This window comes from Chinchilla lanigera, unplaced genomic scaffold (assembly GCF_000276665.1).
Source record: "Chinchilla lanigera isolate Chin_1 unplaced genomic scaffold, ChiLan1.0 scaffold00041, whole genome shotgun sequence".
In the NCBI taxonomy this organism is placed as follows: Eukaryota; Metazoa; Chordata; class Mammalia; order Rodentia; family Chinchillidae; genus Chinchilla; species Chinchilla lanigera.
In genome coordinates, this window is record NW_004955442.1 from 19,309,555 (window position 1) to 19,334,142 (window position 24,588).

The following is a 24,588-nucleotide window of genomic DNA, read 5'->3' on the forward strand; positions in this document are numbered from 1 at the left end:
CAGAATGTACCCTCTTGCCAGGGGTAGTAGCACATGCCTATAATCTCAGCACTTGGGAGGCTGAGGCAGGAGGATTGTTGGAAGTTCGCGACCACCCTGGGCTACAAAGTGAGTTCAAGGCCAGCCTGAACTGCATAGTGAAACCCTGTCTCAAAACACAAAAGATGAAGCCATCATTTAAAAAAAAAAAAAAAAACCTCCCTCTCACTTTAAACACACTTATCCCATCATTCTCTCCACTGTATGAAGCAATTCTGGAACTCTCCATGTGTGATCAAAACGCAGTGAATGCTGCTGCCAAGTGCCATCCAACAAGGAGGCAGTTCTGTAAAAACATGGTATGTCCTCATCTACCCGATCCTTACTGGGTCTGGCACCATGGGACTTCTGGCTCTTCCCCAAAGTCAAAATGGCTGTGAAAGGTAAACCGTTTTTGCTTTCGACTTTTTTGAGACAGGGTCTAGTCATGGCAATCTTGAGTTAGCCTCTCAAATGCTGGGATTACAGGCATGGGCCAGCACTCAGCGCTAGGTAAACCATTTTGGTTTGTTTTTTTTTGGAGGGGGGGTGATTGTTTGTTTGTTTTTCCGGTACCGGGAATCGAACTCACGACCTTGCGCTTGCCAGGCAGGTGCTGTGCCACTGAGCTAAATCCCCGGCCTCTAGGTAAACCATTTTGAACTGGAGGCTGGAAGCAGCCATGGCTGTGCAACTAAAGATAAGAAAGACTTGCAGAACAGCTCCAGATATTGGCAAGAATGGTGAGATAAGTGTGTCTGATGCAAGACAGAGTACTTTGAAGATTAGTGGCAGTGTGGTTTCTACTGTACTAAAAAGTTTAAAAATATTCACAGTACGTTTCAATCACATACGGTAAGTTTCTGCATTAAGTCTTCTGGGCCATACTTGACTGGTACAGAAATGTTGTGTTTCCTTGTTTTAATTTTGTGATGTTAGGACGAACACAGTGCCTTGAGTATGTTAGGCTGGGTTTATTTTCCAGGTCATGGAGTGGCTGTCGTCACCTGCCTCTTGCGCGGGAAGAGGGTAGGTGCCGTCCCTCTTCATTTGTGTGCAAGGGGCTGTGCAAACCCAGTTCCTGACGCTCCATTTTCATGCACATCCTTAGTTTGCTTCCACTGTTCACAAGTTCCTGGAGGCACCAAAGAACCTCTGGCACATCACAAATGTACTAGGGGATTGCCAACTACTCTCTTAGTAGCGAGAGAAGTGTTTTGTGTTTTGTTTTTCCCGGTACAGAGGATTGAACCCGTGAACGCTCTACCACTGAGCTACAAAACCAGCCCTTATTTTTTGAGGCAGGGTGTCACTAAATTCCAGGTTGGCCTCGAACTTGATCCTTCTGCCTTCACCTCTGGAGTACCTGGGATTACAGGTGTGCACCTCAGCCTGAGCAAAGGTTTTTGGTTTTTTTTTCCCCCTCCAAAAATCCACGCCCCGTTTTCTTGGTGGTAGTGTTTCTTGGTTCGGGGGCCCTCCCAAAACCGGCTGCCGACCTGAGAGACTCCAGGGGCACCATTATGGCTTCCCACGTCCCGTTGCTGCTGCAAGCATGCCGGAGCGTTTAGGAAGAATTAGCCTTGGAGAGAAAGTGGAGAGACCAACACAAAACAAAGCCGGGGTACTCCAAAGTGCTGACTAGACAGAGACACTACGAACCTGCCGCGGTCGCACCGCCTCCCGGGCCAGCCAGCTAGGAAGTCTTCCGGTCCGCCCCCACGCACCCCCGCCCCGGGCCGAGTGCCACAGGCTCGAGTCTCTATGGTACTGACTTCCGCCACGCTCCATCCCTCGCGAGATTTCAGCGGCGCAGCAATGGCGAGACCGTGAGTGCCGCTAGCGGGAGATAAAAGAACTGGCTGGGACGGGGTCAGGTCGAGATCGGGTCACGGGTGGTCCTATAAACCAAGGGACCCTGGAGGGAGTGGCAGCTGAGGGCAAGAGGCCACTCTGGGCCCGGACGGCCGCCCGCGACCTACCCTCCCTCCTCTTCCCCAGATGCCGCGTCACTGCTCTGCCGCCGGCTGCTGCACACGAGATACGCGGGAGACGCGCAACCGCGGCATTTCCTTCCACAGGTCAGCGCGCGTGCGTGCTGGTACGCGAGGGCTCCCTTGCGCATGCGCTACTATTGCCCGCTGTTTTGGGTAGCGACTGTGCTGTCCGTGGTTCTCGGTCCAAACTATGCTGCTTGAGTTTGGGAGGGTGAATGGGATGGTCCAGATGGGACTAAATCCTGTCCAGAAAAGGAGGACCGGACGCCTAGCCGTCGCTGCTGTCAGTTCTTACCTGCTCTGTAACTCTGAGCAAGCTGCTTTCTCGAGGCCGGAGGTTCCTCTTTGCCTAGGCGAGTGGTGCATACCAGGCAGGGACCCTGGGAGGTCTCCTGCCGGCTTGTGCCGGCCTTCTTCTTCTTGCCTGGGGAGCTCGGTTAATATGAGCCCAGGGCTGCGGGCAGCTTGGTGTTCATGGGTTTGTGGCTCCGCAGACTTCCCAAGAAGGACAACCCAAGGCGCGGCTTGTGGCTGGCCAATTGCCAACGGCTGGACCCCAGCGGCCAGGGCCTGTGGGACCCGGCCTCTGAGTACATCTACTTCTGCTCCAAACACTTCGAGGAGAACTGCTTTGAGCTGGTGGGAATCAGGTGGGCCTCCTTGCTAGCCAGCACTGGGTAGGGTGTGGGGTATCATTCCAGACTGGAGAGTGTGGCAGCTGTGTGTCCTGATGAGGTCCTTGACAAGCTGGCATGAGGCTAGTCTGCCCGATAGACAGGCAAACCCGGCTGCAAGGGTCCTGTTCCCTTTTCCCAGTTGTGTACAATAAAACCCACTCCCAGGATAACTGTGCTGGTCATACCAGAGAAACCGGTGTTTCGCGGGGCTGTTCGGTACCAGCTGTCCCAGCAAGCTTGTTCTTTTGGGTTGTGAGCCCAGCCCTACTGGGGGAGCTTTTCTGGCACCTCAATTTTGAGGAAGCCTTCGGGGAGAAGCTTAGTGGATTTTGCCTAACTTGGCATTCTCCAAACTTACTGTTTGCAGTCTTGCCTTTCAGCTTCCCATAGCCCTAGGACTCAGGAACCCATGCTGGGTTGCCCGGGCCAGATTGGCCCAGGGTGGCAGCCATTGTGCTCCATCTCATCCAGGCTGCTTTTCTCCCACAGTGGGTATCACAGGCTGAAGGAAGGGGCAGTGCCTACCATATTTGAGTCTTTCTCCAAGTTGCGGCGGACAACCAAGACCAAGGGACACAGTTACCCCCCTGGGCCCCACGATGTCAGCCGGCTCCGGCGATGCAGGAAGCGGTATGTGCTGTGGGTGGGGGCATGCCCCACTCCCATTCCAAGCCTGACTTAGTGGGCGCTAGGGTGTCTGCCTGCAGCCTGGCTGGATGGGGTTCTAGCTGTACGGACCCTGTGGAAGGGCGGTCAGATGTTAGTGACATCAGAGGGCCTCAGGAAGTGGGTCTAGCACTTAAGCCTGGGCTGTCAGTCTCTTTCCCTCTTCCCTCCAGTTGCTCCGAAGGCCGAGTGCCCACAGCTCCTTTTTCTACACCTCCTCCTGCTGATGTCACCTGCTTTCCTGTGGAAGAGGCCTCAGCACCTGCCACTTTGCCTGCCTCCCCGGCTGGGAGACTGGAGCCTAGCCTTAGCAGCCCCTTCTCAGACCTTCTGGGCTCCCTAGGTGCTCAAGCAGATGAAGCAGGTTGTAGTACCCAGCCGTCACCCGAGCGGCAGCCCTCCCCTGTCGAGCCACGGCCTGTCTCCCCTTCAGCCTACATGTTGCGCCTGCCACCACCTGCTGGAGCCTACATCCAGAATGAACACAGCTACCAGGTGGGTAGTGCCCTGCTCTGGAAGCGGAGGGCTGAAGCTGCCCTTGATGCCCTGGACAAGGCCCAGCGCCAGCTGCAGGCGTGTAAACGGCGAGAGCAGCGGCTACGGCTGCGGCTGACCAAGCTGCAACAGGAACGGGCACGGGAGAAGCGCGCACAGGCTGATGCCCGACAGACTCTGAAGGAGCACGTGCAGGACTTCGCCATGCAGCTGAGCAATAGCATGACCTAAGGGAGGGACCACCCATCGGGGCTGTGCCCTCTTCCTCCTGCACATCCACTGGAGAGGGACCTGGTCTGAACTGCACCCAGCACACCCACCAGATGCCATAATAAAGTGGATTCTAGGACATGCTGCTGTCTGGCTCAGCAAGGGATGCCAGGCTTGTCCCTACTTCCTCCCAGAACAGTGGCTGCAGCCTCTAGAGAGTTGAGATCCTGCAGTCTATACACTCTTGGCTGTGAAGAGCCTAGTTCTTAGCCACCCCTCAGTCTTACACAGGGGACAGCCACTCTGTCTATGCTTGTACAGCTGTGTTCCACAGGGTTTTCATGGGATAGAACGGAGGCGCCAGGAGACAGTGCCAGGAACCCTGTCCTTGGGTCCTGCAACTGCCTTAACAAGCAGGGGAGCCCTTTTTGAGGCCACTCATAAAACCCCGCCCAGACTATTTTTATGTAGAGGTACCGATTCCATCTGCCTGGCAGGGCAGCCCCCTGTACCACTCACTACTAGACCTGTCAGAAAAAGGGGCAGTAATGACAGCCATCAACCTTCCGGGGGTGCTGCGCTCAGCAGATGGTAAGACCTTGCCAAGAAAAATTTTAGTCCTTTGGAGTATGGGAATAGGTGGGTAGATCCTGGAGACAAGGATGAAGGGCCCAGTCTGTGTCTTTTTTTTTTTTCTTCAACTTAAGGGAACCTAGAAGGCTTCACTATGGATGTGACCAAAGTAAATAGCTGGGTCCATGGGCTGATTCTCACTGTGGAGAAACACCCGCTGCTGGTCCCTGGCCACACAAACCAAGGAGCACTACTGATTTCCTAGTCCCAGAACTTACATCTGTGTTCAGATATGCTTTTTAGGGTATATCATGTCCAAAAGAGTTGGTAGAGAAGCTAATTATGAGGGTCAGCAGAGAGCAGGGTGTGCAGATTGTTCTGAGGCTTCTAGGCTGGCTCCTCCAGGAGGGCTGTATGGATGAGGTTGCTTTGCAGTAAGTCTGAGTGGGTAATTTTGTGGAACACTGAGGAAATCATACCCTGGCTGCCCACCCTATAGTGGTACATCGCCACGCCTTCAGCCCCTGTCCAGCAACCCTAGCCACCTGCTGCTTCACAGAGCCAGTCCCTCAGTACAGCTCCCTCACTTCCCATCTCATCTTGTACCAGGCCGCTGGCTGGCTGGCCTTATGGATCTGCTACCCTTAGCTAAAGGTACCCAGCCTGCCACCCATGGCCTCCTGGCTACTTGAGGCCCCACAGCAAGGGCTGCAGTTGTAGCAGGGCCATGTTTGCATGGAGCACAGGTATGAATGGAAAGAGCTATAAGGCCAGGAAAAGAGCCAGTCATTTCCCCAAGGTAAGCTCTGACTTCGTGGCAAAGAAAGACAAAATGGGTTCCTATGTTCTTGTTCTCAGGTAAAACTATGCTTCCCATGTCAATATGGATTCACACAGAGCTTACTCTAGGGTGATGGGAAGAGGCTTTGGCCTATTCTCATTTCCACTCCAGGCAGGAGAGCAAACCCTCAGAACCCAGCAGAGATGCACAGGAGTGGGGCAGGGCAGATACTACTCTGGGGCTCTCAGGAGGTGATATTTTCCATGGCCCCTCTCCCACTTATTACTGGGTGGCAACAGGTGGTGGCAGGAATCATGACAGCGTGGATGCAATTGACTGACCCATGTTCAGGGTCTACCAAACCACTGGGGTGCACAGTTGGTCCTCCACTGCAGGCAGGCAGCCAGAGCTCAGGGCCAGAGGCAGTAGTGGAGACTATGCCAGTGAGGCATATGTAGGTAGCATTGCCATGGCTTTAATGAGGCATATCTGTGACAGTAAATAATTAGGGCCTCTCTGCTGACTTTTTATGGCCCAGATGTACAGGTGGGCAGGCTGGGAGCCTGCAGCCCCTCTGGAAGCTAGGCATAGCCAAGCTAGGCACAGCCCAGCATGACTGCCCTGTGTGCTGGGCACAGACCTCAGAGCTCATCACTCCAGAATTCATCTCTAGGGCAGACCAGATGTACATCACTTGTCCCCATTCATAAGCTCCTACTGGAAGGAGGAGCCCATGACTGACTTCAGTGACAAGAGGGGATGGAGCAGAGCCTAGGTGGACTGCCTGGTGCTGCAGTAACTGCCAAGCTCCCTCCCCGTGCTGCCCTGACACCAGAACCCAGTGTCTGAATCCATAACACATTCAGGCCCTAGGAGCAAGGTGAAACTTCCAAAGCCACACTCCAGGCTGCCCAGTTCTGGGTGGCAGCCAGGGCACATTTCTGTGGTGTCCTAGTCACTCAACCCTGGCTTCCTGCCAGGAAGGGGAGAGGGGTGGCTTCACTCTCCACCCCCGGTGGAACCTGTTTCCTCAACGAAATGAGGTGTTTGGAGCCTGCACCTGCTCAGCTCCCTTCAGAGGCTCTGAGTACCCTGGCCTTTGGCCCCACAGATGCACACACTATAGGCAGGGGCGTGCACAGGGCAGTCTTTGCAGTGGCCCAAGCAGGCTGGCAGCATCATTCTTCCTGCTGGTGGGGTACCAAGGGGAGCCTCAGATGTCGGCACCCAGCTCTGCACACTGCTTGTCAGAAATGTGAGAGGCCAGGGAGTCTATGATGTCCAGCAGCAGCTGCTGGCTCAGCATCCGCAGCGTGGGCAGCTTGGAGACCTGCACAATGAACCAGATTTGCATAAGAGCCAGGGCGAGCACAGGAGTCCTCTGGAAGCCCAACCTGGATGGGACTCAGGCTGGCTCTGAGGATGAGGGTGAGCAAGGAAGCAGCAGTGAGTGACAGGCTCAGCTTGGCCCAGTCCAGGGCCCGTGACTCCCCTCCTCCCACTGTGTCCTGACAGGGAGAGCTGGGGCCATGCGCGCCGGGGCTGGGCAGGCCTGACCTTGGTAAACTGGTGCACAATGATGTGCAGGCAGTGCCGCTTCATGTCCAATGCCTGTGTCTTGTCAGCTGCCTCCAGAATCTGAAATGGCAGGGACTTTGAGGCACCCCAACTCCCCCTCAGTAGAGGAAGGCATGGCCCACTGGTATCACCAGCACTACCTGCAACACGTTCTGCACGGTCACATTCATCTCCAGATTCTGCTTGCAGTACGCCTGCAACCGGTTGTTGTAGAAGCCATAGTAGTAGGGGGCCGCAAACAGGTAGCTGGGAGTTAGTTAAGGAGCCTAATGGCCAAAGGAAGCCTAATTGCCCCTTTCAGCTGCCTCTTCCGCAGCCTCCCCGTGGGAGCCAGGGCCAGGGAGCCAGGCCCGGACACTAGTTGCTGTCTAAGTTCTGAACCACATTGGGGCTGAAAGACTCCATTCAAAATCCAAAGAAGACCACAAATCCCCTCATTCCCATAGCACATCTGCAGGACTTCTCCATGGTACCTCATATTAAAACCCTGCTGAAGTACAAGGAGTCAGTCCACATCTGTCTGCTCTCCTGTCACTCAGAGCAATGACTGACCCCATTATATACAGCTGTGAGGGTCAAGGACCACTCATTCCTTCTGGCTGCCCACATGCTTTCGAGCCTTTGGAGAACACCAGACACAGTACTGGGCACCAGGAAATTCTCCAGAATGAGAAGCTGAGCCAAGATCACCAGGCCAAAATAGGGCAGCTGGGTACCAAAGCCATCTTGAGGGGGTGAGCCAGGAGTGATGCTGGCGCTGGGGCCCTCATTCACCACAGAGGATGGTCCCCTCCTGTCCTTCACTGACTGGCAAAGTCTGCGATTAATCCGAGAGCAGATTAGTGCCCTTGGGGTGTGAGGATGCAGGGAGTCCTCAGGGGGCATGTTGACCTCGCCATAGTAGATGTAGCGCAGCATGGACTGGAAGGCCTGCCTGCTGGGCACCATCTCACCGATGGAGATGTTCACCTGCCCATCCTCAGGCATGAAGGACCGGAACATGGCTTCAAAGTAGCTGCAGACAGAGAGTAGCAGACGGCAAGATCTGAGCAGAATGTAGCCACCATCTGAGTCCTGCCCTCCTGAATAGGTCCTCAACCCACCTAGAGCGGGCAGCCAGGATAGCCTTGTGGGCTGGCCGTGGGTGCCCATCCAGCAGCAGCGTGATGTCACAGAACTCCGCACCTGCGCCTTCCAGGTATGCCTTCATGTCCTGGATCAGAGATGTGCCTGGGGATGTGAAGGGATCCTGAGCAAGTGCCTCCCACACCCCAGAGCAGACCCTGAGCAAAGGGGCTGCTTTGTGGCCTTGGGACCTGACAGATACTGCCCTTTCTGCACATCTGCCCACATCACTGCTCTGCAAGGGTTCCCTGGGACAATGGTGACACCAGCTCACTCTTCTCCCTTCAGCACCCCAGGCCAACTGGAGCACAACAGTCCCAACATGGCCCTCAGGACTGCTGCCCCCCATGTCTGATCTTCCACCCATGGCCCTCCTTCTGGCCCTCATGCTAGGGTCCCCTCTGAACCCACTGTGTGGCCTGTAAAGTTACCAGATGTCACTAAATGGGGTCATCACAGGCCACACAGAGAGTTGAGTAAATGAAAGAGCCTGTGTCCTTTCTAAACAGGACAAGAAGACACCAGAAGACCAAGAAGCTCAGCAGCTTATCACTGATCTTGATCTATCAGATCTGATGCCCTGTCAGAAAGAGGCGCCAAGTCCATCTCCAGAGATGGGCTCAGAGGATTCAAGCTCCTCACTCACACCCTGCTGTGGAAAGTTCTGTGGGTTGAGGGTCTTTGAGGAAGCCTGCCTGCCTCTGTGTATCCCTGCCCCTGGGCCCAAGAGCATACAAGGCACAGGGCAACCCTTGCTCTAAGGATCTGGCTAACCCACTATGGCTCCCAAGACTCCTACCTATGATGTACACCATCCCTTCTGACCCAGGGCAGAGGAACAGGGTTTTCCTACCAATGTCCACAGGCTGGTCTGAGGATGTACGAGGGGGTGGCTGTTGCTTCCGCCGCACAATCTCCACAATTAGTGGGGACGAGAGGCGCTCGAACTCCTTCATCATGATCACCTGGTTGAAGTGGGACTCCTTCACCACGAAGTTCAGGCAGTGTTCCTGGGACAGACAGGCCCGGGCAGGCAAGCAACGTCAGGCTACAGCCAGGGGTGGGCAACAGGCTTGCTGTGGGGAGCAGGATGGGCACCCAGCCTGAGCATGCCCCGCCCCACCCAGGAAGCCCCAAGCTGTTATATGCTCCCAGCTGCAGTGCCAACCCCAGCCCATACCTTGAGCTGGCCCAGCTGCAGCCTGGCAGCACTCTCGCACACAACAAGCACATTCTGCAGATCCACAGAGGCCTCGATGTACTGCCGGCACAGCTGCTCCAGGCGGCACAGCTGGAAGCTCAGCGCCAACTTGTACACGTCCATGATGAGCAGCACATCCTCCACATGGCCTGTGCCCAAGAGGCCCTGAGCCTCGAGGACCCAGGAGGGGAGGGTCTGGAGCAGGGCCCAGAACTCCCTTTATAGACGGGTATAGTTCTGGACTTTATCTGGCTGGGATCACAGGTGATCAAGAGCCTCTGAACCTCAGGATGCCCATCTGTAAGGCAGGCCTAGCAGCATCCACCTCTTGGCCCTGCTGCCTACACCCGGCCCTGTTCCCATGCCACCCGCACCCCAGACACACCTTTCCGAGGGTACTTAATCTTGTCGGTGTAGAGGAACTGCATGAGCACCTCAAAGGGCCTGGCCTCGGCCTCCCGAATGGCCACACGCAGCAGGGGCGGCCTTGTCCCACTCCCAGCTGCACCAGAGGCCTCCCTGGGCGCTGGGGCTGCCTCCTCCTCCTGGTTCTGTCGGGGAGAAGAAGGGAGCTCAAGAGCACCCCAAGGACAATGGACACAGCTGCCCAGTCGGGGGACCTCACCTGGGCCAACCGCTCCCGTGCCTGCACGATCTTCCTGCGGAGCCAGCGGCTCCGTGCAGTGACAATGGCCACATGGCCCTGTACACACTCTTCCTTCTGTGCAAAGAACAGTGTGTGGGTAAAAAGTACCAACCCCTTGCCCAAAGGGACAGAGGTCAGCCGGCCAGGGCAGGACCAGCGTGCCATTGGCTGGGCCTCTGAGGGCAGGCACAGCAAGTGGGGATGGGCATAAGCAAGGCCACCCACCTCACCCAGCACAAACTCCACGTCACAGAACTGGCGGCTCTCCCACAGCCGGCCATAGTCCTCATGCAGCGTGCACTTGGGGTAGCAGGAGAACTGTGGACGGAAACCCTAGTGTCACACATAAGCCAGCTGTGGCTGAGAAGGAGCAGCCGCCTCCCACCCTATAGGCATTGCCTGCTTTGGGCCTTGACAGCCATCCAACCAGCTCGCACCAGCTGAGGACTCCCACTGCTACCCTTGCCTTCAGCTGGACCCTCATGCTCTGGTGGGACTGTGATGTCTCCATTCTGTGCCTGGGCCCAGGTACTCCTACGGGGTCCCATCAGCACACCCCATCTCTTCTAAGGAGCTGACCCTGACCCCACTGTCCCCATGGGCCCCTAACACCACCTGCTCCTGCAGGCCTGAAGAGGAATTGCCAAGGGAAGCCACTGTCACACCCAATTTGGCTCACTCCCTCCTCCAACTCTGCTGTGAGTCCCCATGCCAGCCCACTCTGCACTGATGATCCCTAGCTCCTAAGTGTCAGCTCATCCCACCCTCAACCTTGTCCCCCGCCCCACCACCAAACTTCCCAGGGAGCTTCCTTCCATCCCAACGGGCTCACGGACAGGTCCCCTTGGACAAGCCCACCACCACATGCTGGACCTCAGTTCCCTATCACTGGGGCCCATGAGCCACACACCTGGAACCTGTACATCTCACCACTGCGGATGTTGTTGTCCACGGTACCCCCGAAGATGTACATGGCATCAGAGATGACAGCAGCCGCATGGAAGAGCCTCCCGCTGGGCAGCTGGGGAGGGTGACAAGTGGGCAGGGGGGCTGGGGTGGGGCAAGATCTCCAGCAGTAAAGCTGGCCTGGCCAGGCTGTGGGTAAGGACATGACTTCACATGGCCATGGGGGGACCACAGAGCCCAGTCCCTGAGGGGAGAGGTGTTTGGGGTGCAGCCACAGACACAGGTGGGATCCAGGGCTACACTGAGTGCAACAGAGTATGAGCTCCAAGGACTACGCCTCCTTTGCTAGGTGACTGTGAGCAAGCACTTCTTGGTGCCTCGTTTTCCCCATCTGTGAGAAGGGTTGTCCCAGGCCTTCCTTCAGGGGCTGACTGTGAAGGTTTCATAGGGTAATGAAGCCTTCAGGAGGGTCCCTTTCCCTTACCTCTGAGGCTGGCTGGGTGGGCTGCTTGGCTGAGGCGGTACCAAAGTCCAGGCCGAATACATCTCGGGACTTCTTGAAGCCAGCCCGATCCTCAGAGGTCAGACTGGGTGCCTCCTCGGAAGTGGAAGCTCGCTCAGGCACCTCAGCCCCGCTGACCTGGTGGGGAGAAACATGCAGGCATGTGACCCAGCAAGGGCTGGGCAGGCTGTGGGCCATCGGCCCTGCCAGAGAGTGCTGTGGGCTGAGGGGAAGGGAGAGCTACAGAACTAGGGCTGTAAGAGGAAGCCTGTCCGGGGACCTCACAGGACACCTCTGGAGGTTTGCGAGACAGTGACACAGTAGATAGGGACAGGAGGTGGATCACTGAAAATCTGCAGGCTGTAGGAAGAAGGGGCTAGAAGGCCAGGGGGCCTGGGCACCCTGGTCTTCCTCCTCTTGACTATATGGAGCCCTGGAAGGCCCTGGCATGCACCCAGTGAGTTAGGAGCCGCTGGCATGCACCCAGTGAGTTAGGAGCCTCTGGGATTCCCGCCCCATGGCCCTGCAAACACTCACCTCACTGTCAGAGCTAGGCTGGACGACCTCCCAGGTCTGGAAGTCCACATCATAGCAATGCAGCTCATTAGGCAAAGTGTTGTCGGCTGCACCCCCAAACACATAGAGGTGGCGGTCAAAGGCCACCATGGTGTGTCCGTAGCGCCGCTGGGGGGGTGGTGGGGAGCCCCGGAGCAGGTGCTCAGTAGGGATTCGTGTCCACCTGGGGACACATGATAGTGTCCAGAGCCAGGGTGAGGGCTGGGGTACCCCTGTGGCCTCCACACAGCAGGTCTCCCTGTGAAGTCCCCTGTGAACTCTGGTACCAGATCAGGATTCAAAGGGAATGCCGGAGCACATTTGCCCAGTGTCCCTTGCCGCAGTTAGCTGTAGCACTAGCTGTGCCTGGCTCCATCTGGTCCACCAAGGGCGCCGTCCCAAGCCCTAACATTCACCCTGACAGCAGTGACAGGGTGGGAAGGGTACCACCTGACCTCTGGGCAATCCACTTTCTCTGGGGAAATGGGATTGTGCAGAGATACACAGGTGACTACAGGTTGCTGCCTTTATGCCACCAGGCAGCTGAGTCCCCACCTGGGAACTGCCCGGGGCCCACACCCTCTTGCTGCTCCTACAGCACCCTCCACCTTCCACCCTCCAAGGGCTTCCCAGCACCTTCCAGCAAATCTCTTTTGCTAAGTTAGTTGAAGAACCAAAACAGATCCTTGCTATGACATCTGTTTATTACCCAACAGGGATCCCTCTGCACGGGACACCGGGTTTTTCCTCCCATGCATCCCTGACCTGCCGGGATGCATGGGCCCCCTCTGAAGCCCTTGTCTCTCTTCTGCATTCACCCCCAGGTTCAGAGGCCAGCTCAAGCACAAGGATGAAAGGGAGCCGGCAGCCAAGATTGGGGAAGGCCAGAAGACTCAGGGCCTGGGTACCTCTCTCATTTTCTGCCATCATGAGATCTGTGTCAGGCATATTTGCTCTGGGTAGCACTAACCAAAGGCAGAGCATGTCCTGGACACTCAGAGAGAGGGCCATCTGGGGAACTTAGCCAGAGAGGGGTCTGCTCTAGGCTGGATGTTCTTGCTCCATGTGGGAGCTCAGAAAGACGGAATGCATGGCTACCAGACACAGGCATGGGCACCCACTGCTGCTTCCCCTGCCCCCCAGCCAGGGCACTCACGTCTTATCCTTGAATTCAAACTGGAAGAGGTTGTTGGTTATCTTGGCTCCACTCTGCCCTGAGAACACAAACATCTTGTCCCGGCACACAGCCACAGGGAAGTTGCAGCAAGATGGTGGGATCTCACCACTCTGGGCCACCTGGGGTAGAGGTGGGGGCAGCTCAGCCAGGGCCTTCACAAGACCTGTGTGTGTGTGTGTGTGTGTGTGTGTGTGTGTGTGTGTGTGTGTGTGTGTGTGTGTTTAATTGAAGGGCTGCATACTGAGCTACATGTCCAGCCCTTTTTTATTTTTGAGATAAGGTCTCACTAAGTTGCTAAGTTGCCCATGCTGGGCTCCAACTTGTGATCCTCCTGCCTCAGCCTCCCAGAGTGCTGGGATTACAAGCATGCACTACCATGCCCAGATGGACTCACATTTCTATACACTCAGAGGTAGAAGTTTTCTTCTTGGAATTTATTTTGTGAATGAGGGTTCATAGGATAATTTTTTTGACTAGCTTATAGCTCCATCTCACCCACTTACATTGGCTGTTTTGACCAGCTGAAGTCAAAATAATGAGAGTTAAATCATCAGGGGCTTCCACGTATAGTGGCCTATAATCCCAGCAATGGGAGCCTGAGACATGAGGTCTGCCATGAGTTCGAAGCCAGCCTGTGCTATATAGTTGATTTAAGGCCAGCCTAACTACGCAGTGAGACCCTGTCACAGCCAACCAACCAACCAATCAATCAATCAACAATCGAGGCCTAATCATACATTTCTACAAGGGTAGAAAAGCCCAGGAGCAGGACATTGGACAGCAGGCTGTGCTTGCTGTGTTTAAGTAAGGGTAGGTTCAGCCAAATCATATCGGTCACATGTGGCACTCTGTCCATCCAGGGCTCAGTGTGTGGGTGTGTATTTGTGCGTGTGAGTGCACATGTGCACAAGAGCACTAGGGTGGAACCCAGGACTGTGCGCATGTGCAAGCATTCCACCACTGAGCTGCACCTGTGGCCCCAGGGCTTAGAATTTTGTTTTTGTTTTTGGTTTTTTGGGGTTTTTTTGGTGCTGGGAATCAAACTCATGACCTCAGGCTTGCCAGGCAAGTGCTTATGCTGCTGAGCTACATCACCAGCTAGGGCTACATCACCAGCTAGAATCCTTAGTCATTGTGCAACCACTTCTAGAATTGTTGTGGGCTGGGCAGGCCAGAGAGGAGAGTGAGGTTAAGCTTTGATGAGGGGAAGAAAAAAGACTTTGCTACCACCTTACCCTGGCTCTGGGTGCTCCCCACAGCCCCCATTCCCTGTGCCCCTCACCTCCTCCCAGCATGTGAGCTCCCGGTCCTGCAGGCCAATTGTCCACATGTCATTCAACCTGCATTAGGACAAAGGGGTCAGGATGCTTTGGGTCTTGTTGTGAGGGTGGGCCTAGCCTGGACCTGGCGACAGCAGATGGCTCCAGGGAAGAACAATCTGCCATGTGGGTTGGGGAACTACGGTACACCCATGAGGTCTCAGTAGCCAAAATCCCAGCTGTACCAGTCCACTTCTAGCCCAGATAGGAACGAGTAGCTGCATGCACAATATCTGGGGCAAAGGGGCAGGGTCAGCTCCTTACTGAGCTGTCCCCCAAGGTGAGAGGGAACCATGGATATTATAGAAACTGCTACCACTATGTTACTAGTTTCTGTAATGCTAAAATTGGAATAAGCATGCATTACTTTTGTAATAAAAAAATACATGAGAAATGAAGTTTCTAAAATACGGAAAAAATATCTGTGACACAGGTAGAAACCTAGGGCTGGGTCTGAGCCCTGATGCGGTCCCCTTCCCACTCTCTGGGCCCTTCAACATCCCTCCTCCCTGGGGTCTCAAGTATTTTTGCCTTAGTACATCAAGGAGCTACAGGAGTGGCTGGAGGGTTCAGAGGCTTCACCTCCACTGTCCAAGTTCAGCAGTGCAACAAAATCCACCAAGCCAGCCTTTTGCAGCCTGAGCCCTCAAATGCCAGGAAAGCTTGCTCTGTACCTAAGCAGATTCTGAGGTGAGGTGCACAGGCTGGGCCACCACCTACCTGGCATTGCCATCATAGCCAGCAAAGATCCATAGCTTGTCACTGTACACTGTGGCCCCATGGGCTGACCTGGCGACTGGTAAGCTAGAGGACGAAGGAAGAAGTGAGGAGAGAGGCTCTCCAGCTCAGCTGGGAGCTCAGAGCCCCACAGTGGGATAGATGCCGCAACTGGGGTACTGGGGCCACATCTACCTTACACTGGGGCACTGAGCGCCACTGCTGGTGCACCAAACAAGCAATGGCACTAGATGATTAGTTTGTAAGCTCTGGACAGTAGCTGGAGAAAAAGTCAGATATAGGCATGGTGGTACGTGTGCCTATAATCCCAGCATTCTGGGAGGCTGAGACAGGAGGATAGCAAGTTAAGAGTGCAGCTTGGGCAACTAGTGACTCAGAAAGACCCTGTCTATAAATAAATAAACACATACATAAATAAATAAATGGCTAGAGCTGTAGCTCAATGTGAAAGCCCTGGGTTCAATCCCTAGTCCCCAAAAATCAGAAAGAAAAAAAAAGTGAATTCAGATGTAGGGCTGGCAGTACAGCTCCATGGCAGACTGTTTGCCTAGCATGCACAAGGCTCTGGGTTCCATCCCTACCCCCTCAAAAAGGAAACTCTTTTTTTTTTTTTTTTTTTTTTTGGTACTGGGAATCAGACCAAACTCTAAGGCCTTGCACTTGCTAGGCAGGTGCTTGTGCCACTGAGCTACATCCCCAGCCCTCAAAAAAGAAATTCTGATGTCCACACAAGCACAGCATCCTCTCCCAGCTGCCACCAAAATATCCAAGAAGATGCTCATGAAGCAGCACGTCCAGCTCTCTTCTGAAAGAAGGGAATCTAGAGCTGGGAGCAGGCTAGGAGTCAGTACCCACACCTGGCTCCCCACTTGCTGAGTGCCTCAGGCCTCTCCCAGCCTCAGATCAGGGCCTCTCAGACCCCTCCCGGCACCACAGGCCTCAGTAAAGTCTCTCACCATCCTTCAATCTTCCACTCTGTCCACTGGCCAGTCGCAAACTTGTATTCAAACAGGTCATTTTTATTCTTCAAGTTAGAATTGGAATAAATGTCTCCAGTGTAGCCCCCTGGGTAAAGAGAGGGTAAAAGTGGCATACCCATGGCACTGCTGAAGTCTTTACACCCTGGGAGCTGGAGTACAATCTGACCTCGTTTCAATGCACAAACCAAGACTTCATCTGCAAACCTCTGAGGCATCGACTGGCTGTAGCGTGTGTGCAGGGCTCCAAGGACACAGTGAGCAGGACACTGGTTCCTGCCCCAGCTGTCACAGGCAGACAACCAACCCCGTGAGGGGTTTTCAAGCAGTTAGGGGAAGGGGTCCCTCACTCAGCACAGGAACTCAGGGTAGTCCAGTGGACAAAGCTGAGGGGCTGGACAGAGCCCCTGACAAACTCCAGAGGTGAGAAGACCCCGGTTGGCAGGAGGGTGTGGGAAGTCAGGGCATCCATTGTTTCAAGGGGGGCAGGGGGGCAGGAGGCTGCTTACCAAAGACAAACATGCTACTCCCATAGACAACAGCTGAGTGGTGGTAGCGAGGGGCTGGTGGAGTGCCGGTGGTGAAGGCCCTAGGGTAAGCACAGGGGTAGTGTCAGCAGGGGTCAGCAAGAAAGTCCACATCTCCACATGATAGCCCCTGCCATCCTCATGTCTTCCCTCTCCCCTTTTTGCAGTACTAAACCCTTGCTAGGCAAGTGTTCTACCAGTCCCCAGCCCTTTTTATTTTATTCTGAGATGGGGTCTTGCTAAGTGGCCCAGGCTGGGCTTCAACATGTGATCTTCCTGTCTCAGCTTCTTTACTGTTGGATCACAGGCTGGGCTTCAACATGTGATCTTCCTGTCTCAGCTTCTTTACTGTTGGATCACAAGCATGTGCCGCTGCACTGAGCTCACATTACTTTTTTGTTGTTGTTTGTTTTGCTGTTGTTGTTTGTTTGTTTTTTTGAGACAGGGTCTCACTATGCAGTTCAGGCTGGCCTTGAGCTCACTTTGTAGCCCAGGCTCGTCTCGAACTCGCAATGATCCTCCTGCCTCAGCCTCCTGAGTGCTAGGATTACAGGCATGTGCCACCACCACGCCCGGCTCACATTACTTCTTCAGACAGGGTCTTGCTATGCTGCTCAGGCTGGCCTTGAACTTGTGAGTGCAAGTGATCCGCCCCCTCGGCCTGCAGACTTCAGGGACTTCAGCTGCCTTTTATTATTTCAAAGATGACACCTCTCATAGAAACTTTTAAAATATTACCAATAACAAGAAAACAAAGCAACAAGCACTAAAATTTTAATTTTGCTGCCAGAAAACCACTGTCAACACCTAGAGGTCCACCCTCCATACCTTTTACGCATATCTACACTGCTGGGAAATCTTTTAAATTGGAATTGAAATATTCAGGTGTGGTGGTGCACACCTGTAATCCTAGTATGCAGGAGCCTGAGGAAGGAGGATTGCCAGGGGTTCGAGGCTAGCCTAGACTACCTAATGAGTTCAAGACCAGCCTGTACTACACAGCAGGACTGTGTCTCAAAAATAGAGGGCAGGGTGTGGTGGTGCGTGCCTGTGATCCCAGTACTCAGGAGGCTGAGGCAGGAGGATCGTTGTGAGTTTGAGACCAGCCTGGGCTACAAAGTGAGCTCAAGGTCAGCCTGAACTGCACAAAAAAAAAAAAAAAAAAAAAAAAAAAAAAAAGAGGAAAAGGAATCATGTAGTAGATATTTTATAATTTGACTTTTCAACCAAACAATGTCACTAGGAGGTCCTCAGACTACTCTAAGATCATCAGCTAGGATCATTTCTAGCAGCTGGGCAGTATTCTGCAGCAGGGATGTCTAAATTTTACTTACTGAATTAAAAGCCACTTATACCGCATGCTGCAGGGTTGCTTCTTTCCAGGGTTTTTTGTTATTGTTGTTGTTTGTTTGTTTTGGTTTCTTGAGACAGAGTTTTGCTATGCAGCCCAGGCTGGCCTCAAACTCATTCTCCTCCTCTCTCTTACCAGACTGCTGGGATTAAGGATGTGCATTCCCACACCCAGTTCCAAATTTTATGCTTGAGCAATTTTTTTTTTTTCAGTACTGGAGACTGAACCCAGGGCCTGGTATATGCTAAGAAAGCACTCTACCACTAAGCTACAGCCCTCAGCTCTTTCAAAACATTTCCTTTGGAGACAGGGTCTCACTGAGTGGCCCAGGCTGAACTTGAACTTGTGCTCCTCCTGCCTCAGCCTTCCCAGTAACTGGGATTACAAGTGCAGGTCCTACAACTGGCTACTTTAGCTTTTTTTTTGGTGTGGTGGGGGGAGTACTGAGGGTTGAACCCAGGGCCTTCACACTCAGCTATATCCCCAGTCTTTTGTCATTTTTTACTTAAAGACAGTCTGGCTATTTTATCCAGGCTGGGCTGGAATTTGTGATCTTCTTGCCTCAGTCTCCTAGAATGCTGGGATTACATGAATGTGTCACCATGCCCAGCTACTTTAGCAAGTTTTGACCAAGAATTGTAGTTTTTAAAGTGATTTTTAAAACTAATCAAGGGCTAAGGATATAGCTTAAATGTAGAGCACTTGCCTAGCATGCACAAAGCACTGCGTCCAATCCCCAGCACCATAAGAAGAAAAAGAAATAAACATAGGTAACAGCTGCATTATAAAACCAAGTGTGTAAGAAATGAAATACCCACTTCTGCAGTTATCCTAGTGCCACCAGGGCTTCTGGACAGATGGTGGATGACATCATGTGGAACTGCCTTGGTTGGCTGAGGGTCCCCTGAGCCCTGACAACCTCCTCTGTCAAAGTGGCAGTAAGACCCCACCCCATCTGAGGACCAAGGGCATGGGCCACAGACCACAGAGAGTATCCCCACAAGGGGCTCAGTGGTTCTGTGCTCCTATGTGAGCAGATAGTGGAGCTCAGAAAGCCCAGGATCTCCTGATCCCAGGATTCCTGTCGCTCCCTCAGCTGTGAGCTGCTTCTGGGCAGTGATCAGAGATAGCAAGCAGGTGTCTCTTGCCTAAGGTCCACAGCGGAGGAGGGTATGTGTGCGAGGGCATGCAGTTTACATGGGACCCAGTGCCTGTGGGGGTTCTCCTGTATGGATCCCACAGGGCAGAGGCCAGGAGAAGGACTGGTGACTGAGGGGCTCTCCTGGGCACAATGTTCGGACCTACAACTGGACCAAAGAGATCCCCTTAATCAGAATAATCAACCACAGACGTGGCTGCAACAGACACCTAGGAGATGGAAGACAGCACCCAGATCTAGGGCCCCCACTTGTCTCTTCCTTGCTGCTTTTGCATAATGAGGTCACTCTGTGAGCCACCTGGACCCAGCACAGTGCCACTGTGTCCCAGGAGGGAGGACAGGGTCCAGGAGCACAGGGGCTGCCCACCTGCACCAGGAGCAATCCTTCACGTCGAACCGCAGAAGGTCGTTGAGCATCGTTTTCCTGAAAGGCAGCCAGAGAGAAGGTGGCGATGACTGGATGTGCTCTGCAGTGTGTTGCCACTCCAGGACCAAGGAGATGGGCGCTGCATGCACCCCAGGGAGGAGGCAGTAGGAAGGACCACTTTAGGCTGAACCCCTGACCCCTAGGACCTGGCTAAGGCGAGGCAACTTGCCAATGAACAAAGGGACAAGAGTGTTGACTGGGCCAGGAATCTAGCTCAGCAGCACAAGCACCTGCCTGGCAAGCGCAAGGTCCTGAGTTTGATTCCTGGTACCAAAAAAAAAAAAAAAAGGAAATTAAAAAAAGAGTGTTGACCATCAAGGAAGCTCCCCAACTGATACGGGCACTAGGGCTGCCATACATGCAAGGCCAACCTTCCTGGGGTCAGGACCAAAGCATAACCACAGCCACCAGGAGCCCAATCAAAGGCTGACATGAAGATGTGAAATGGCTCAAAGACCCCAGTTATCACACACATGTCACCCCAGCCTCCAGAATCCCTGCTTTTGCATCGCAACACCCTCCTCTGAGGCCGCTCTACCACAAGGAGGCCCCCGTCCACATGTCAGGGAAGGTCTCACTGCCTCTCACTGATCTTTCTGTCATCTCTTTATTGATTGCAAAACCAATGTACCAACTAAAGATAGAACAAAATGGGAAGCAAATCCACTGGCCACTGTACTACCTTGTGGGACTGACGCATTACCGCCTCGCCCTTGTTCATGTGAGGGAAGAGAAAAAACCACTTAGAGCCCAGCACCCGTGTCAGGCGAGGCCTGTGCCTGGTGCCCCCGCCCTATCTTTCTCAGTATACATCAGCAAGGTTCTCCATCCAATCCATCCGCCCAATCCATTTTACAGAAGAGGAAATGGACTAGGAAATAAAAGGCTATGCTGAAGGCCATACAGCCTGGAAGCCAGGAGCTTGGAAGATGTTGTTAGGACTAATTCCTCCCCTTCCTCATTCATTACTCCCAACTCCTCCCTCCCAGGAAGCCATCTTTCTACTCAGTCTTTACAAAATAGCAACCAGACTGAAACAAATTTGTATACTATGTCTCATTTGTTAAACAAAAATATGGGAGGTCACTGTTTGGAGTGAACTCCTGCTCTGGGCCCCAAAAGCTCAGACCAAATCAAAGTGAAGTCACTCAGGCCAAATGTCTTATACACTGAAATTCTAAGGAAGTAAATCCAAAACAGATCAGTTTTTCCAGCAAAAAGGAGAGTCCAGAGCTGGGTGTGGTGGCACACGCCTATAATCCCACAACTAGGAAAGCTGAGGCAGGAGGATTGTTGCAAACTGAGTTTGAGGCCAGCCTAAACTGCATAGTGAAACCCTGTCTCAAAAAGAAAAAAAACAAAACAAGACAAAAAAAAAACACAAAAAAAAACCCAACCTAAAAAAAAGAGAGTCCAGTCTACCTGAGTCCATGTTAATATGGAAATTACCTCTGTTTTAACCCTTTGGAAAAAAAGTAACCTCAAGTAACCTCAAGTTACATGTTAACCAATCAGGTTTTTAAATAGTTTGTTTTCTTCCCATCTTCCAAATCCCACTGTTTCTCCCTCCCTCTCTCTCCCTCTTTCTCTCTCTCTCTCTTTTTTTCTGAGACAGAATCTTCCTCCTGCCTCAGCCTCCCAAGTCCTGCGATTACAGGTGTGCACTACCACACCAACTTCCCACTGTTGCTCTTGTCCAGAGAACTCTCACTCTTTTCTGCAGATTGGAGGGTGCCCCAATACGTGAATCTTTTGATACATTATAGCAAAACCATTTCTGGTTAATGCTTCACAGATGTCATACAAACTATCTGTTACAAAACACATCTGAGACCAGAGATTCCCCATCTATCACCCACTGTCCTGTGCTAGATACCAATGCCTTTTCTGATTTGGGAGATTTTTGTGAAAGCTCCAGTAAACATTTGTGGGTAGACACCTCTTCCTTCATCCCTCAACATTTACGAGTTGCTTGGGTGTTAGATGCAGGGGCAAAAGGAACATACACCTTGCCTTGGCAAAGGAGACAGATAGTAACAAGCATCTATGAGCTTCAGAGACAAATGCAGGCGTTGAGAGGTAAGTGGGGGTCGGTGGGGGAAGGCTTTACCATCCACAACATAAGAGAAGTAAGAAGCATGAGAAGGAGAAAACAGTCAATGCAAAGAGCCAAGCAAGAGGGCACCTGGCACAGTTCAAATGCAGCAAGGCAGCCAGCGTGGCCCAGCACAGTGAGGGGCTGGGAGGAACAGAGAAATGGAGCAGACACAAGTATACACACCTCATGGACTACTATGAGGACTTGAGCTTTTTACTCAGAGAGGTAGGGAAATACCACAGGGCTTTGAGCTAAGGAGGAACATGCTCTGACTTGCACTTGGAAATGAATCCCTCTGGCTGCTTCTAGGGGAAAAACTGTGAAGGAGACGGGCTGGATGCCGGGGGATCATGCCCCTTTTGCCTAGTCTGCAGGTCTTGGTAGCATCCTAAATACCCCAAGCTGGCTTCCCTAAAGTCCTGCAGGACTGAAAAGTGGCAGTACTTTTCCTGGGCATTAAAGCAGGTTCTGGGGCTTGGGCTGAGAGGCAGGGCTAAGATTTGTAGGGAAGTTCAGTCATGTGTAAACACTACCTTCAGCACAGGGAAATCAGCCACAACTTACCCAGTGATAGTTCTTGTGAATGGAGGCATGCCCATCCACAGAAAACAGGGTCATTGCCAGGAAGGTTATTTGCCAGGAGTTTGTAGCAATGCAGGAAAACCCTCACAAAAAGTGAGAAGTGTACAAAATAAATAAAATTGTGTTCTCCACTCCTTTGGGCTGCAAAAAAAGCATGTGGACAAAGCCCAGAGGGTAGAGTAAGGAAAGAAAACTCCCTCGTAGGGCGGGCAGCAAGAGTGGTTATGCTTCTTTCAAGGTTGAATCCACTCACTCAAAACAAGACAGGTATTTCCATATACTGAGTATATGCTACCCCATAAATGCTGCAATGAGCACTTGAGGGCAGGATCTCATTAAATCTTTTCCATGACCTGGCAGGTAAGTATAAGGAGCCTCACAGATGGGGCAACTGAAGCTTAGCGTGCTTAGCTAACATCTGGAAAGACAGGAGCTTCACAGGCCCAGTCTCAGACCACGATACTTCTCCCTACCTGGTCCAAAACCTTGATTCACTCACCCATTGTCTCCACCAAATACATAGATGGCATCTTTATAGGCCACCACTGTGTGCTTGCTGCGCCTAGAAAGGAAGAAGGGGTGGAAGGTGGTGAAGTCAGGCCCTGACTAGATGGCACTCAAGGATTGGGACTACACATGGGGGCTGCCACAGCAGTTAGATAACATTTGTCGATTACCAAGATGTACAAAGACCCCTATAGTCCACCACATCCTCTGTGGATGGGGATGTCTCACACTACCCCACCGAAGTTCGTGGGACCCCAGTTGAAGGCTCAGAATCATAACAGCTCTAGTACCCTGCCCAGGGTCTCCCGGCTCTGGGTCTCCAAGGAACTGCTTCCTCTGCCCTGGACACCAGCCGATTAGCAGTTCCCAGACCAGGCCACCATGCCCGGGCCTCAACATTAGACCCCCAACCTGGGACCTCCTCACATCACACCCCCGCCCTTCCCGTGCCCTCTGGATCCCCTGAACCCCGCCATACCGGGCACCCACGAACTCGTCGCAGGGTGGGAGGCGCCGCCAGCGATGCACTGTTTCGAAGGGCCCGAAGTTGAGCGTCAGGTACTCGACACTGTCTGAGCAGCTATGGTCAAAGTCCACGCTCGGAGCTACCTTGGAGCGCGCCCCACCTGCCAGGGCCCCGGCCCCAATCGGGCCCCCTGAGCCACCCGGCCCAGCCATCCCGGGTCCACGCCCGATTGGCAGCCCTGTCCGCAGGACTTGCAGCCACCGCCCGCGGCCGCCCCGAGGGACCACATTTCCCGGCAAGCTGTGCGCCAATGTCTTAGTACTTCCGGCCAGCGCCCCACGTTCGGCAGCCTGCACATCCCGACAAGCCTAGCGCCCCTGGTGACACCGCAGTCAAACCCTGGACCTAGTGGATGGCTTTGCGATGATCGTGTAACATTCCGGAAAGTACAGGGGCCGGGCTCTCTCTGGCAGTAAAGTTGTCTGGACTCCAAACCCGCTGGGACTGCGCTTCTCTGGCTCCTGCCAGGTTCACGCCGCCGGCCAATCCCTCAGCGACCAAGGACACGGAGTTCCCAGCATGCCTTGTAATCTGGTGTGGGTCGCATCTACATTGTCCGCCTCTCCCGGGATCCCAGGTGGAGGGTTCCGGAATGGCAGGCAGTCTAACTATCACCTTTTTGTTTTTTACCCCAGCCTAGCCCTCCCGGATCTCCCCTCTCCCCTGAGGGTTCTTAATGGCTGGAAGGCAGCTTGGCATGAGTTTCTGTTCTCATTCCTAATTAATAGCAGAGTTTTTGTTTCTTCACCACCCAAATGAGGATTCAGAAAACTTCAGCTGCTGTGAAAGGCACAGGACACAGCACTTACAGCCCTAAATAGATGCCCACAAAGTTTCAATCATTAATTGAGTCTGACCTCTGAAGACTCGTTTTCTGTCTCAAGCCCTTGCACGTGTAGTCCCTTTTACCTGGAGTGCTTTTCCTTCTAAATCAGGGTCCAAAGATACTGAAAAACGCTTCCCTGACCTTGTGGGGAGGGAATCAGTTACTACCTCCTCTGGGGACTCACAGGCAAAACTTAACTGGTTGTGTCTATTTTCCCTGTAGTCTACTTTTTCCATCCGGTTGGTGGCCCAATTACACTGGGAGTCACACTGATTTGCAAGTGTGTGCATTTTAATTTTAAAACAATGTCTAATATGTTGCAGGGTCGTCCCGGACACCAGTCCCAAAAGAGGGAAAAAGATGCAGGGCCTGTCCCAGCTCCAGTCGCAGCTGTCAATGGCAGCTGAGGCTTTGTGGAGTGAGTATCTTCTGGAGGTAGCAGAG

General features: G+C 53.3%; 2 protein-coding genes across 2 annotated transcripts; one reads left to right on the forward strand and one right to left on the reverse strand.

Annotated features, from left to right (window-relative positions):
- Positions 1-1,752: 1,752 nt before the first annotated feature.
- On the forward strand, positions 1,753-4,225 carry Thap7 (THAP domain containing 7). The gene is made up of 5 exons (XM_005391822.2): positions 1,753-1,847; positions 2,020-2,099; positions 2,510-2,665; positions 3,182-3,322; positions 3,532-4,225. Exons 2-5 carry the CDS (start codon positions 2,020-2,022, stop codon positions 4,082-4,084), a joined length of 930 nt encoding a protein of 309 aa, XP_005391879.1. The 5' UTR covers positions 1,753-1,847; the 3' UTR covers positions 4,085-4,225.
- Positions 4,226-5,872: 1,647 nt separating this feature from the next.
- On the reverse strand, positions 5,873-23,807 carry Lztr1 (leucine-zipper-like transcription regulator 1). Its single transcript, XM_005391823.2, has 21 exons — positions 23,271-23,807; positions 22,785-22,847; positions 19,546-19,602; positions 16,651-16,730; positions 16,121-16,229; positions 15,147-15,230; positions 14,390-14,447; positions 13,087-13,226; positions 11,913-12,114; positions 11,358-11,513; positions 10,878-10,988; positions 10,193-10,285; positions 9,947-10,042; positions 9,707-9,872; positions 9,301-9,470; positions 8,974-9,130; positions 8,099-8,225; positions 7,861-8,010; positions 7,136-7,241; positions 6,975-7,055; positions 5,873-6,747 (listed from the first exon to the last, which is right to left on the reverse strand). The coding sequence occupies exons 1-21, from the start codon at positions 23,468-23,470 to the stop codon at positions 6,631-6,633; spliced, it is 2,523 nt and encodes an 840-aa protein (XP_005391880.1). The 5' UTR covers positions 23,471-23,807; the 3' UTR covers positions 5,873-6,630.
- Positions 23,808-24,588: the final 781 nt, after the last annotated feature.

Excerpts from the sequence above, each read along its gene's own strand:
- Thap7 (XM_005391822.2), top strand. The coding sequence starts at position 2,020 with ATGCCGCGTCACTGCTCTGCCGCCGGCTGCTGCACACGAGATACGCGG. Across the intron at positions 2,100-2,509 it reads CGCGGCATTTCCTTCCACAG|ACTTCCCAAGAAGGACAACC; the intron begins GTCAGCGCGCGT and ends GTGGCTCCGCAG. Across the intron at positions 2,666-3,181 it reads TTTGAGCTGGTGGGAATCAG|TGGGTATCACAGGCTGAAGG; the intron begins GTGGGCCTCCTT and ends TTTCTCCCACAG.
- Lztr1 (XM_005391823.2), bottom strand. The coding sequence starts at position 23,470 with ATGGCTGGGCCGGGTGGCTCAGGGGGCCCGATTGGGGCCGGGGCCCTG. Across the intron at positions 15,231-16,120 it reads GAGTGGAAGATTGAAGGATG|CTTACCAGTCGCCAGGTCAG; the intron begins GTGAGAGACTTT and ends TTCGTCCTCTAG. Across the intron at positions 8,226-8,973 it reads AGACCAGCCTGTGGACATTG|GCACATCTCTGATCCAGGAC; the intron begins GTAGGAAAACCC and ends TCACATCCCCAG.